The 12,749-nt window shown below is 51.6% G+C and overlaps 1 protein-coding gene across 10 annotated transcripts in view; it reads right to left on the bottom strand.

Moving 5' to 3' along the window:
* Window positions 1–12,749, bottom strand: part of PKNOX2 (PBX/knotted 1 homeobox 2) — a 303,483-nt gene that overhangs the window by 12,359 nt on the left and 278,375 nt on the right. For 9 of the 10 annotated variants that reach the window (XM_067751462.1, XM_067751466.1, XM_067751469.1 and 6 more), the window contains 3 exons: window positions 7,651–7,780; window positions 7,113–7,210; window positions 6,179–6,298 (listed from right to left, as the gene is read on the bottom strand). The exons of the other annotated variant lie outside the window; for it this stretch is intronic. In XM_067751462.1, coding sequence (XP_067607563.1) covers window positions 6,179–6,298; window positions 7,113–7,210; window positions 7,651–7,780 — 348 coding nt within the window. The remainder of the gene's footprint in view (window positions 1–6,178; window positions 6,299–7,112; window positions 7,211–7,650; window positions 7,781–12,749) is intronic. 10 annotated transcript variants of the gene reach the window in all.

Genomic DNA, 12,749 nt, shown 5'->3' with positions numbered 1-12,749 from the left:
AGTTAAAAAGAGTGAATTTTATGGCATGTGAGTTATATTTCAATACCGAAAGAATCAAACAGAGAAGGCCCCTGGTGTTTCTGTGCACTCAGCTTTTGTGACTATAGCCGAGTTTATACGAGGGCCCTGGAGCAAGGTCCTCAGCTCTGTGGGGCAGGGGTGAGATGGCTGCAAGCAGAGCGCAACTGTGACCCTGGCTGGATGCGTGCCGGGCTTGTGGATGTGATGGATACGGAAGGAAGAGGAGGGATGAGACAGTAAGACAGCCTCACTGTATCTAAAACTAGGGCCCGGCTATCAAAATCCTGCAGCTGTCCCAGGATGGGGCTCTGGGCCTCCGCTGAGGGTCGGGGTCCCCCTTTGCTTTACCTAGGCTTTGCATGGGAGCTGAGAGATGCTGTGGTTTCTTGCGTCAATGCAGAGGCAGTAACAGCCTAGTGGGTGAGACGTTAGAGGCTCAAGCCACGCTGACCTGGGTTCAAATCCTGCGGGACCTTGGGGAATGCGTTACCTTCATGGAGCCTAGTTTTGTTATTGGTAAAATGAGGATCATTTCACCCGCCGGCTGGGCGGGTGAAACGAGATGATGCAGGAAAATGCTTGGCCCACACCCCGGCGCACAGAAGTAGCTAAGGGAGGAGGGGCTCCTCTGATGGTGGCAGGGCCGCTGGGGCTTGGTTTCTTCTCTAGGCTCCCCCCACCCTCAGAAAATACTCTGTAAACTTGCTCCTGTGCTTGGGTAACAGCAGCACAGAGAACAGGCACATTTTTGACGGAAATAGGCAGAATCACCCAGGCAGGACAGGGGGAGGCTGGGATCTGGACAAGAGGGGATGAGGGCAGAAGCGGGGGCTGAGCTGCGCCCCTCCCTCTCTCCTCCACGGAGAGGACCCTCTGCCAGGGTTTCTCACCCTATCTGGATTTGTAACGGAATGACTGCTTCCAGCAGGAGTTTAGCTGCTTTCAGCCAAAATGCAGTAGCAAGAAAATCTCACTGGATTCTTCAGGGACCCAGAAGCAAGGAACTGATGGATGAAACCATTCCAGTCTCACCGCAGCCTAACAGCAAAAAGGCTCCGGGGTTTAGCCTCCATCTCAGGAGCATGCTGTCATCTGAATACATTTCTATAGCTGCTAGTGCCCCAGAACAGTGGAAATGACAAGAAGCCTCGGACACAGGGCAAAAGGAATCAAAGAATACTAACTTCTGCCTGAGGGAAAGAAGAAAACAGGAAAACCAGCATCTACAATAGAAGTTCTAACAACCGATCTCTATTAAACAAGTCTACAGGTTATACCACGCTCTCCCTTTCTGCTGTCAACCATTAGAACTGCTGTCTGCAGTATCCTGACGGCTTGAGATGAATAGATTACTCTGTAGAATGTTCATTAGCCAATTTATGTGCTTGTCAGAAAGTCAGCAGTGTTTGTGTTGACTAGTTTATGCCAGTTATACGTGTTACTGTAATTATGTAACTTTATTCTGTAAACCAATAAAATATGAGTGCAAAAAGCAAGAGTTGTTGCTAAGAAAACTAAGCGGAGTGCTTTGGAAAGACTCCAGACTCAAATTTGCTTAAAAGTGAGACCAGGTGAGACAAGTATAAGAGACTGGGATACACAATAAAAATCTAGAAATATCCTGCAGACAGATTACTTCCCCAAAGCCAAAGTTCTTATTCCATTTTAAATAAAGATGAAATTTATAGATCTTATAGGAGAAGTTTGTGCAAGTAAAATGACAAACTTTAATCAGAAAATGACCTTGTCCTTATATCAAAACATTAGCAAACAAATATATTATGTATGTCTTTTAAATCAAAATAAAATGTATCTTACATGTACCCCTATGTTCATAGCAGCACTATTCACAATAGCCAAGACACGGACACAACCTAAACGTCCATCAGCAGATAAATGGATAAAGAAGATGTGGTATATACACACACACACACACACACACACACACACACACACACACACACACACACACACACACAATGGAATACTACTCCGCCATAAAAAAGGCTGAAATAATGCCATCTGCAGCAACATGGACGGACCTAGAAATTATCATACTAAGTGAAGTAAGTCAGAAAGAGAAAGACAAATACCATACGATATCACTTGTATGTGGAATCTCAAATATGACGCAAATGAATATATCTATGAAACAGAAACAGACTCACAGATGCAGAGAACAGACTTGTGGTTGCCAAGGGGGATGGGGGTGTGGGAGGGAAGGATTGGGAGTTTCGGGTTAGCAGATGTAAACTAGTATATATAGGATGGATAAACAACAAGGTGGTACTGTACAGCACAGGGAACTATATTCAATATCCTGTGATAAACCATAATGGAAAAGAATATGAAAAAGAATGTAAACATATATATATATAACTGAGTCACTTTGTACAGCAGAAATTAACACAACATTGTAAATCAACTCTACTTCAATAAAATAAATTTAAAAAATAAAATGTATCTTTTTAATGGCTGTGTCTTTCTTCAATCAACTTTTCCAATTAAACAATCAACAAATTAGTTGTCTCCCCTGCACTGGATATGAGAACATCACTGATATTGAGATCTGCCCTTTTTCATACCTTTTCTAAGACTGAACAGCTACTATATGCCTAATATAATGTTGCCACAGAGTGGGGTTCTCCAAGAACTACAGTCTCAGACTTGTTCTCAGAGCAACAATGAAAACAAGAGTGACTCAGAGTGATCAAATATTTGGGAAAAGCTTCAAGCCATGCCCCCTCTTGCAAATTCACGATGCCCCCCTAGTATACTAAGGGTAAAGAAAGAAGCTAAACTTCATATAACCAGATTTTCCCAAATCTGTTTCATCAGGGTACCCTTTCTTGGGAGCAACACCTATAACATCCTGTAAAGGTACCCACTTTGGGAAGCAATGCTTTGGGGCCCAGAGAAGAGGTATCATGTATGATCTCTATTCTTAAACAATTTACAGCCGAGTCAGAGATATACAACATGTAGATTCGACGCACACATATACACACAGAACAGGTAAGTAACAGTATTAGTCAATGTATTCTTAGGGTCAAATGATGGGAGAATCAGGAGGTATTACAGATCAGAACAACAGATCAGCCATCCACCTCTAAATAACTTTCACAGATGTTGGGCCTTGGCCTCAAAAACTTGCTCTTGGTCTGCTGTTCTAGAAAGTTCACACTTCTTGAGTGTGATTGTGTATCAGGCATGGCTCTGTACATAAGTTATCTCATTTAGTTTTCTCAACCATGGAAAATGGGTATTATCTCCTTTTTCAAAGAAATAAAGTGATTGCCCAGCTAGTGGAAGGGCCTCAGTTCCTACTCCTGCCTGTCTGGCTTGAAAGCCTGCCTTCTTTCCACTGTGCCCTGTTACCAAGAGCCTTCACAGGCTCTTTCCTGAGCTGGGGTTTAGGGGAACTGTGTGCCCACCTGTATCTGGGGAGCCAGCCTTGGCCTGCAGGGGACAACTGCATCATGCTAAGTCCCTAGAGCCTAGACTTCTCCCCATCTTCTTCCTCCCCCTCTTCCAGAAGTTCTGAGTTCTGACTTTAAAGGCCCACGGGTCACTCTCTTGTCCTCTCTCCATGGCCTCTGTGGGGAAGGCATTAAGTGGGGGAGGACTTGCCAATGTCAAGTGCTTTATCGACAGTATCCACACTGAGTGCACTCTGCGCTGCAGAGGGCCTGGGGCGGGTGACGGGCTCACTCACACGGTTCAGCAAGTCCCTGCCATCGTTCCAGGTCCCTCCTACAGCTCTAACCTGGGTCCTTCTTTCCCCTCTGCTTTGTGCTCAGCTGCTACACCCTCTCTTCCCTGCCTCTACCTTCCTCTGCCTTCCCACGTCCGGCTGGAGGTGGCCGTAGAGTGGAAGGGAAAGACCCTGAGCCTTTGAGGGGGCTCAGCGGGGCGGGGGGGCGAAGGGCAGGGCGAGAGGCAGGACATGAACTGAGTCCAAGGTCACAGGAGGGATGAATAGTGTGACCCTCTGTCTCAGGCTGAAGACTTAACTCAGGGGTGAGTTGCCATCGGGTACGGGAGGCACCGGAAGTGACAGGAGTCAGCGGGGGGCACTGGCCTGGACGTCAGGCTCCTCTCCCTCCTATACTTGCCTTTTCTCCCCTCAGAAGTAAGGCTGTAGGTGTGTTCACATCAGTCTTCAAACATGCACAGGATGGGGGGAAGGAAAGGAAGAGAAGCGAGGGAACGAACATTTAATAAGCCCCAGTGTGCTAGGGTCTTTGCACTCATTTCACTGCTCCATCACGATCGCCACAAGAAGTGAGTGTGGCCAGATCACAGAGGAAGAGGGAAAGCCTAGATGTGAAGCTGGGTTTGGTTGCCTCAAAAGCCCACGAGCTTTCCACCAAACCCACAGCCCTACAGTTACACAGCAACACAACGTAACACGTGGCCTCCTCTAGGTCCATGGCTGGGGCCGGGGAGGTAGCCTGGGTGCCCCCAACTTGGGTGTTACAGCTCAGTGCACAGAGACAGAACCTCCCCTACAGAGGCCCTCTTCCCGGCGCTGGGGCTGGGAGCTTCGCACAGACACTGGGCTCTCAGGGCCACCAAGTCCATCTGAGCCCTCTGGCTCTCTAACAACATGGAAGAGAGAACAGGCAGGAGACCTGGGCATCCCCACCGCGAGCTCCAGATACTGAGTCAGAACAACAGGCCGAGCCTGCACCTGGCTTCATCCCTAGGCTCCGGGAGTCTCTCCAACCTCCTTTCCTGGCTTTAACCCTCAGCCTTCCAGCGCTTTCTCTCCAAATTTGGTTATTGTTTGCTCCCAAGGTTGTGCCTTCAAGATGTGCTTCCTCAGCAAACGCTGGGGCGGCCCCGAGTCCTCATTCCCCAGGGCCGGCGGGGAGGGTGGGGGGCGCAGAGCTCAGGCCACATCCCGCACCTCAGAGCAGTTCTGGCCATCTGCTGGGGGGCAGGAGATCCTAAGATCCCCAGATCCTAGGACCACCTGGGCCTGGGCGCCCTGGCTCTTGGAGGCACTTTCAAATAAAGGGCTGATGACTGACTGATTAATTAGTTCCCACGATCCGCTGGCTTTGTCTCCTTGTCTCTGAAGAAAGAGTCCCCCTAACTCCTGATTCTTCCCCACACTTTTCCGACCAATATATCTACAGCCCCAAGCTTGGAATCTGTCTTCTGTCTGTGTGTCTATTACTCATGCCAGGCCAAGAGCTTGCAGTCCACTGGGAGCCCGCCTGTGCTCGAAGAATCTACCTCCCCACCCCAGACACACACACACACACACACACACACTCTCTCTCTCTCTCTCTCTCTCTCTCTCTCTCTCTCAGCCCAGAGTCACTGGCTTTCTTTATTGCTCCAGCCCTTGAATGATACTAGGAGGTTGCTAGTGATAATAGCGTTAAAGTCACTTCTGATAGTCAAGGCCTGTCTGCTGCAACTTACACTGCACACAAACACAACTATCATCATGGTAGGTGCACAGGGCAGGTGCTTTATAAACATTATACTTAAATCTGAGGCCGTGTCGTCATTTTACGGAAGAGGCTATGAAAGCAACTGCTCTGCGTTTCTGAGCTCGGCTGGTTACGCGAGGCCAGGATTTCTGCCTGGGCGGCTCCTCCGGGGGGTGGGCTCAGCCGCGGCTCCCCAGTCTGTGCCTCCTCGGGCTGCCCTGATCAGAGGGAAATGGACGCACACCCTCTGCTTCCCTCCGCACTGAGGACTCGGGAAGCAGAAGAGTCCTGATGGAGAGTCAGCATTTTCTTCCACGGGAGAGGGCAGGGGTGAGCATGGCTGACCGCGGGAGGAGGTTCTGAACCAGTAAGCACAGCCCCGGCTCCCACGGAATCTCACCCGGTCCCTGAAACCACCCTGTCCACTAGCCCAGTACTGCGTTCTCTCCAGAATGCGTCTGTCCCCATTCCCTCATCGATGTCACACTTTTTTGAGGCAGCAGCCGCAAGCACTGGAACTCCCAGCTGTAGGTCCCATTTAAGCCTCCCTCTGCCCTGGCCTCTGGAAGATGGTATCCCTATCAGAGGGCCTCTCTTTGAGGCCACACCCTCTGCAGATCTAGGGATGATGGTCTGGTGCCCCAGAGCTTATTCATACCCCACGCTGCAACTCCACACCCCAACACACACACACACACACACACACTCACCATGAGATGCTGGAAGAGCCAAGAACGCATTATATTGGTGGCATGCTTGGGCAAGACTCCTCGTTTGTTCTTGGACTTCTTATCCTCATTTTCCAGGAGGGAGGTGAGGTCAAGGTTAACCTTCAGGGCACGTGGAAAAAAAATCAGCATCAGCAGCCTGGCGGGCCAGCGGCTAGGGACCTGTTGCCATAGAGACAGCAGCCTCTCGCTGCCAGTCCCCTTTCCCAACTCATTCTGAGGGCCCGGGGGAGGTTACCTTTCCTGTCACCCAGCGCCAGCCTCTCAGAGGATGGGAGAAGGGAAGACGGCGAAGAGGGAGGAGAAGGGGATGAGAGAGGAGACAGAGGAAACAGGGTCATGCAAAGGGCACAGGAGAGAGAGATTGGCCGTAAACCATCCAACAGTTATTAGCATTCCTGGGGTACATTAGAGTCTGCACAGCGCTTTCCTATGCATTACCATGGTCAGCCCTCACATCAGCTCCGTAGGCTGGTGGGGCTAGTGCGCAGCTGGTGTCAATCCCTCATCTATGGATAAAAACTCAGAGGCTCAGAGAGGTTAGGTGACTCATCCGAGATGGCAGAGTTAATGTCAGATCTCGGGCCTCTGACTTCAGATCTTCTTACTCCCACCCTGGCTCCCTTGTGTACGCTCTACCCCACTGAGCTACAGAGTGGCTCGGAGTGTAGACCAGGAATAGGAAGTGCAGGATCCCTCGATGTAACCCCGAGAGGCAGCAAAATCCCAGTTGATAAAACCTTTCCAACACCCACCTTCTTTTCTGTCAAGTGGGGGTAATGATACTCCTTAGAGGACTAATGAGGATGTAAGGAGTTACCGGTGTAAAGTGCCTAGCAGGCAGTAAAGCGTCACGGTTGCCCTCCCCCAAACCCATGCACATACGCACACACCTACACTGCACACACACACTCACCTGTGTGTTCTGGATCTGGATGGCTCCCTGGGGGATTGCTTGGGTGACCACCTGACCCTGGGAGGTTACCATGGTAACCGGCTGGTATAAGGCTCCACCTGAGGAGACAACCACTTTTGGAGTCCCCTGCCATAGGGGTGGGTAGGAGTGAGGGCAAGCAGGGTTCCCAATGCCCTTGGCACTCACGTGTAAACACCCTCTACTCTGGAGGCATTCAGCCCCTGTGGAGGAGGGGTGGGACGGGGATGGGGTCCAGAGAATAGAGTCTCTCTGTGTGTTTGGCGGAAGGGTCTCTGACGGGCTTATGAGACTTTGACCCAAATTTGTTCCAAACCACCATCATCAGGTCTTGCTAACCATCTATAAGCTTACAGAACACTTTAGTCAAGAAACGCAGCTGGAAGCCCCTCCCTCGGCAGGGGGCACCTCTCCCATTTCCTAGGACGTTTTGTTCAGTGCCCTGCCCCCCAACCCTGGAATTCCCTCAGGGCCACCCGGCCTCCTCCCAGGGGTGTTCCCCACAATCCGCTGCACACACCTGACACCACTTGTGAGTTGACAGTTGTCATGGCGATGTTGCCCTGCTGGAGCGCTGAGGCTGGGACCACAATCCCCTGGGGGTTATTGGAGACTCCGGACATGGAACTGGGGGAATTCTGCAGGAGGTCCTGGCAGTAAGGGAGGCGTGGTTTGTGACAATGCCACTAAGAGCTTAGATGCCACAGCCCCAAATTTCTCCTCTCCCCTCCCCCTTCCTGCCTTGCCTCCTCCCTTTTCCTGCTCCTCTCAGACCCAAATCCAGAAAGCAATTCTCATGGCTCCCTAGAAAGTGTGAAGAAGGCTCAATCTGAAAAAAAACCAACCAACAATAGTCATGCATTTAGCCATTCCATTCCCCTGCAAACCTGAGACATAAATTATCCCAGAAACCAGTGGTCCGCACCTTGGCTTCACTTTGCAAGTTCCGGTATCCGTACCTAGGTTCCATCCCCGGCGATTCTAATTTAATTGGTCAGGGGTGTGGCCAGGGCTTTCGGCGCGGGGGTGGGGGGGGAGGGGCGGGTGTTGAAAGCTCCCCAGGTGATTCCAACCCCAGCCCAGGGCTTCACCTGCACATCCTTCGCACTCAGTTGTCTCCAGATGCCCCACCCCCACCGCAGGGCCTCGCTTCCCCGTACCTGTATCGCAGCACTTATTACACCAAGATCCACACAAAGGGGCCTCCGACATATTCTCTTTGTATCCTTAGCACGTAGTTTAGGGCCTGACACATCACGGCTACTAAAATATTTGCTAAATAATAATAAAATATAGCCGCCTGGCCCCTTCATAACCTGTCTTCCAGGAATCTCGCGTGAGCCTCCCCTCTGCCAGCCTCGGGCACATTCCATGGGCTGCTTCCTCTCCCTCAGGCCCCCAACACAGAGCCCACCACGGAGGTCCCCTCCGCCCCACACTGTCACTGCCTGCCCGTTTCCCCCAGACAATGCAAAGCAGCTAAGAAAACCATTTTTCCCCCTGGTACCCTCATCATTGCCACGTAAGAGCTGGGCTAGGATCGCTTAGACTTGATGTAGAGGGACAGGAAGGAAGCTCGGCCGTGGGTCTCCAAGAAGGGCAGCAAGGCCTCCCTGCTTGGCGGCCGGGCGCTCTGCTCTGCTCGGGAGGGTTTGTGAGGAAGGAATTGGGTGTGAGAGGTCGGGGTCTCCAGGCTTCATCTGGAGACAGCAAGGCAGGCGCGAATGAGGTGTAGTGCCCGGAGCCAGGAGACCCACCAGGGTCGCTGAGCGCCTAGCCTCCGGTGCCCCCGACCACAGGCCCACGTGTAAAAACAGGGCTTGAACCGGGTAACCTGCCCAAAAGGCCAGCTGGAAGGAATTAGGCAGGAAAACGGCCAAGGAAATAGGGGGAAAAGGAGGCCCCTGGCTTCCTAGCTTTGGTTTTAGGACCAGAGGAGCTTGGGCCTTCGGCTGCAGGAATGTCTAGAGTGTGGAGTGAAGAGAAACGTGTGCTTGGAGGAAACCTGGAGCCAGTGACGGCACACAGGGAGCGACAGACAAAGGAGAAGCATCAAAGGCCGGGGGACAGCTAGGGCGCATCACCTCCCAGACCCTGGCACCCGGGAAGCCGGCCAAGCCTCTCACAGAGAGAGGCAGTCGGTCCTGACTTACACGTCTCATTCGATTCAGCTGCTTAACCCCCCTTGGCATCTCCTCCGAGCTGCCTTTTCTACCCTCCTGTACTGTCCGGCTCAGGGCTATAAATACGCAACAGCGGGGCGGGAGCCTGGCTTCCCCTCCTCCACGCCGGGGCCTCCCATCTGGCTCCTGGGAGGAGGCCTCGCTCCCATACTCGGCTCACCTCTGCGACTGTGACCTTGGGGAAGGGAGGGAGCGGCTCCTGCCTCAACTTTTCCTTTCTGGGATCGGCGAGGGCCTCCCCACCAGCGAGGTTTATTCTTTGAGCAGAGTTCTTGGCCTTCTCATTTGTACAGCTCCGGGGTAATGCTGAGTCTGACCTGCAGAAGCCTAGAGACTGGAAGGGCCCTTACAATCTGAGTATTTCAGCTCCCTGAGGTACAAATAAGGAACTGAGGCTTAGACATCCAAGCGACTTGCCCACGGTCCCCCAGCTGGGTAGCAGCAACAGGGCTAGAACACAGTCCTCCGTCCTCCACAAACACTGGACCCACACCCTGTGCCAAGAACTGGGCTGCAAGGTGCTCCTGGAATCACAGCGGTTCAATAGCTGTTGAAGGCAAGTGAGCAGATTAAAAACAGCCCAAACCTGGAAGTACGGAGACAGCGTGGGCACCCAAGGAATGAAGGTGGATTGGGAATTAGCACCTCCTGCCTCAGTCTCTGGCTCGTTGCTAACACCCAGGAATCCTCAAAGCCTGACTCTTCAGCTGTGAGTCTGCTCCAAGCTTGAGCTCCCCTCGTCCCAAACTCCCAGCCAACCATTCTCCCAGGGTGTAAAGCAATACTGAGATGACGTGAGGCTGAGGCAAACGTGGAAGGTAAATTTAATGGGGGGTGGGGTATCCACTCCATGCCACTCACCCTAAAACTAATGGCAGTGACTTTTCAACAATCTCTGGTTTGGAACCACCCATGCCACAGTGCTCGTCATCGAATAAGGATATTTGGGAATTTCAAACGTAAAAAGTTGTCCCAGACTTTCTCCTCCAACCCCACCCCCTGCCCCATCGGAAAAAATATCCAGCAAGGTTAGAAAAACACAGGCAAAGCCAGTAAAATAAATATAAGATGTATGCCTTGGGATTCAACCAACACATTTTTACTAGCAGAGGCCAAAGGGTGAGCCATCACCGGCGTATTCAAACTCTGGCTGGCTCTCAGACTTGTGGCTTGGCTAGCCTCCATGCCAGCTTCCCCAGTTTAGGTAACTAAAGGCAATTTATGCATTGGCTCAGACCCTTCTCTTTCCTACCCTCTCCTTCTACTCTGGGTCTTTGCTGGGAGGTGCTAAGAGGCCAAGTTACATTAGTAAAGGAATGGGACTGAGAACTTCATGGGTAGAGACCGTGGGCAGGGCCTGGGCTGGCCCCACCTTAGCTGGGACAAAGAGAGGAAGCGAAAACTTGGCATCCCAGGGTCTGGGGAAATGATATTCATCTCTTACATTTGAAAATATGAGCTGTTTCACAAACCTGCCTGAGAACTGGGGTGTTTTTTTGTTTTGTTTTTATTTATTATTGGCTACATCGGGTCTTAGTTGATGCATGCGGGATCTTTCGTTGCAGCACGAGCTCTTCGCTGTGGTGGCTTCTCTCTAGTTGTGCAGCGCGGGCTCCAGGGCGTGTGGGCTCTGTAGTTTGTGGCACGTGGGCTCTCTATGTGAGGCGCGCGAGCTCAATACTTCTGGCGTATGGGCTTAGTTGCCCAGAGGCACGTGGGATCTTAGTTCCCTGCCCAGGGATCGAACCCGTGTCCCCTGCATTGTAAAGCGGATTCTTTACCACTGGACCACCAGGGAAGTCCCCACTGGGGTGTTTTTTTAAGACACAGATTCTTAGGACCATTGAATTAGACCATCAGCAATCTGTGTTTTTTAAAAACCTCCCTCACATGGTCCCAAAGATCAGATGGGTCTGAAAACTACCTATTTATCATACACACTGAATATCAGAGAGCATTCTTTCACTGTGCTATTTCATTTTAATCTCACCACTACCTATGGGGTCAGCAGAGGAGAGATTCTTCTATTTGCCTGAAGAGGAATTGAGGTCCAGAGAATGGAAGTGACCTTCTTGAGTCACATGGCTCTGCCTCGAACCCAGGTCTTCTGGCTCCAGGTGTAGCACCGATGCTCCCATGGAGAGATGAACTTTGGAGTGAGACAGCCAGGCTCCAAGGTAAGCACAGTGTCCGGCACATTTAGGCATCCAATAAATCATTTCCCACTTCCTTTGGCTAAAGTCGCGCCACTAGGGAATGACACAACCAGGGTTTAAAACCTGTCCTAGACACGTAGGGCCTCGTGGGTTCCTCACTTAGCAACAGCAGAGGTTCATCCGGGGCTGCACGCCTAGCAGTGGTGGTCACACCTTGACACATGCCCCTTCGTTCCTGCCTCCCTGCCTTCGGTGTTCCTAGGCCAAGGCCAAGCCCCAGAAGTCAAAGCTGCGGTCTCTGTCCCAGACGAGCTCCGAGACTTGACTTTGCAACTATTTCTGGTCACGCCTTAGTTTCCAGCCCGCTAGAACCTTGTCTCTACAGAGACAATGGGGCTGCGTCTCTGGAGACCGTGCACCGGTCTTTTCTGAGGAAGGATCTACGACAGCGGCAGTGGGAGCCCCCTGGGGAGAAGATGTTGGCTAAGCACACAGTGTTATTATCTTCTCGACAGCTTCCTCCTGGGTCTCAACAGACTCCAAACCAGGTAGATGGTGCTCTGCCTAGACCCACACAGAGCTGTTTCCTGCCAGGCTCCTTGGCCTCATGAAGAGGCTAGAAGCACATCTGGTAGTTTCAGTGACATTTCAACATCCAGAGACTCACATCCCTGCTTGAGTTGTCCAGGAACCAGGGGCTGAAAGCTGCTTATCCAGTCCAGGAATTCTTTGCCGTGATCAGGAGCATGGCAGTGGTGTCCGCAAGCCTCTGGAAGCTGCCGGAAGGCTGGGAATCATGGGCACTTTCCTGGCTCTTCTGGTGGAGCCGTTCCATCGGGCTGGGGAGCATCAGTCTCTTACTTTCTAGTAGGAAATGGGCCAAAAGGCTGAAAACTTAGAGTTCCCCAGCAATGACGTCTTTTAGGGCATGGACCAGGTGACCAAGAAGTCAGATGGAAGTCAACGAGCTGGCCTCCACAGACCTCATCCCACTGTTGCTCCTTGTGTGCTGTTTCCCAGAGACACAGAGAGGCCAAGAGCCTCTCGGGAGGGGCACAGCGAGGTAGGGGAGCAGCTTTAGGATGGCTGAGAGCTTGCACTCCTGGACGCCACCCGTGGGCCAGCTTCCAGGCCCTCGCGTCCTGGGGCCATCAGTCATTCTTTCTGAACCACAGTGGTCACTGGGTGAGTTTTACTCCACATTTCATTTTTGGAACAAAAAAAGATGACTTGTTCAAAAGGAAGCCATTACTAAGAAAAAGTGAAAGGCTCTGCAATTA

Source organism: Pseudorca crassidens, chromosome 9 (assembly GCF_039906515.1).
Source record: "Pseudorca crassidens isolate mPseCra1 chromosome 9, mPseCra1.hap1, whole genome shotgun sequence".
NCBI classification, from domain to species: Eukaryota; Metazoa; Chordata; class Mammalia; order Artiodactyla; family Delphinidae; genus Pseudorca; species Pseudorca crassidens.
The sequence above is the reverse complement of the archived record's forward strand: the minus strand, read 5'-3'. Positions and strand labels throughout refer to the sequence as shown.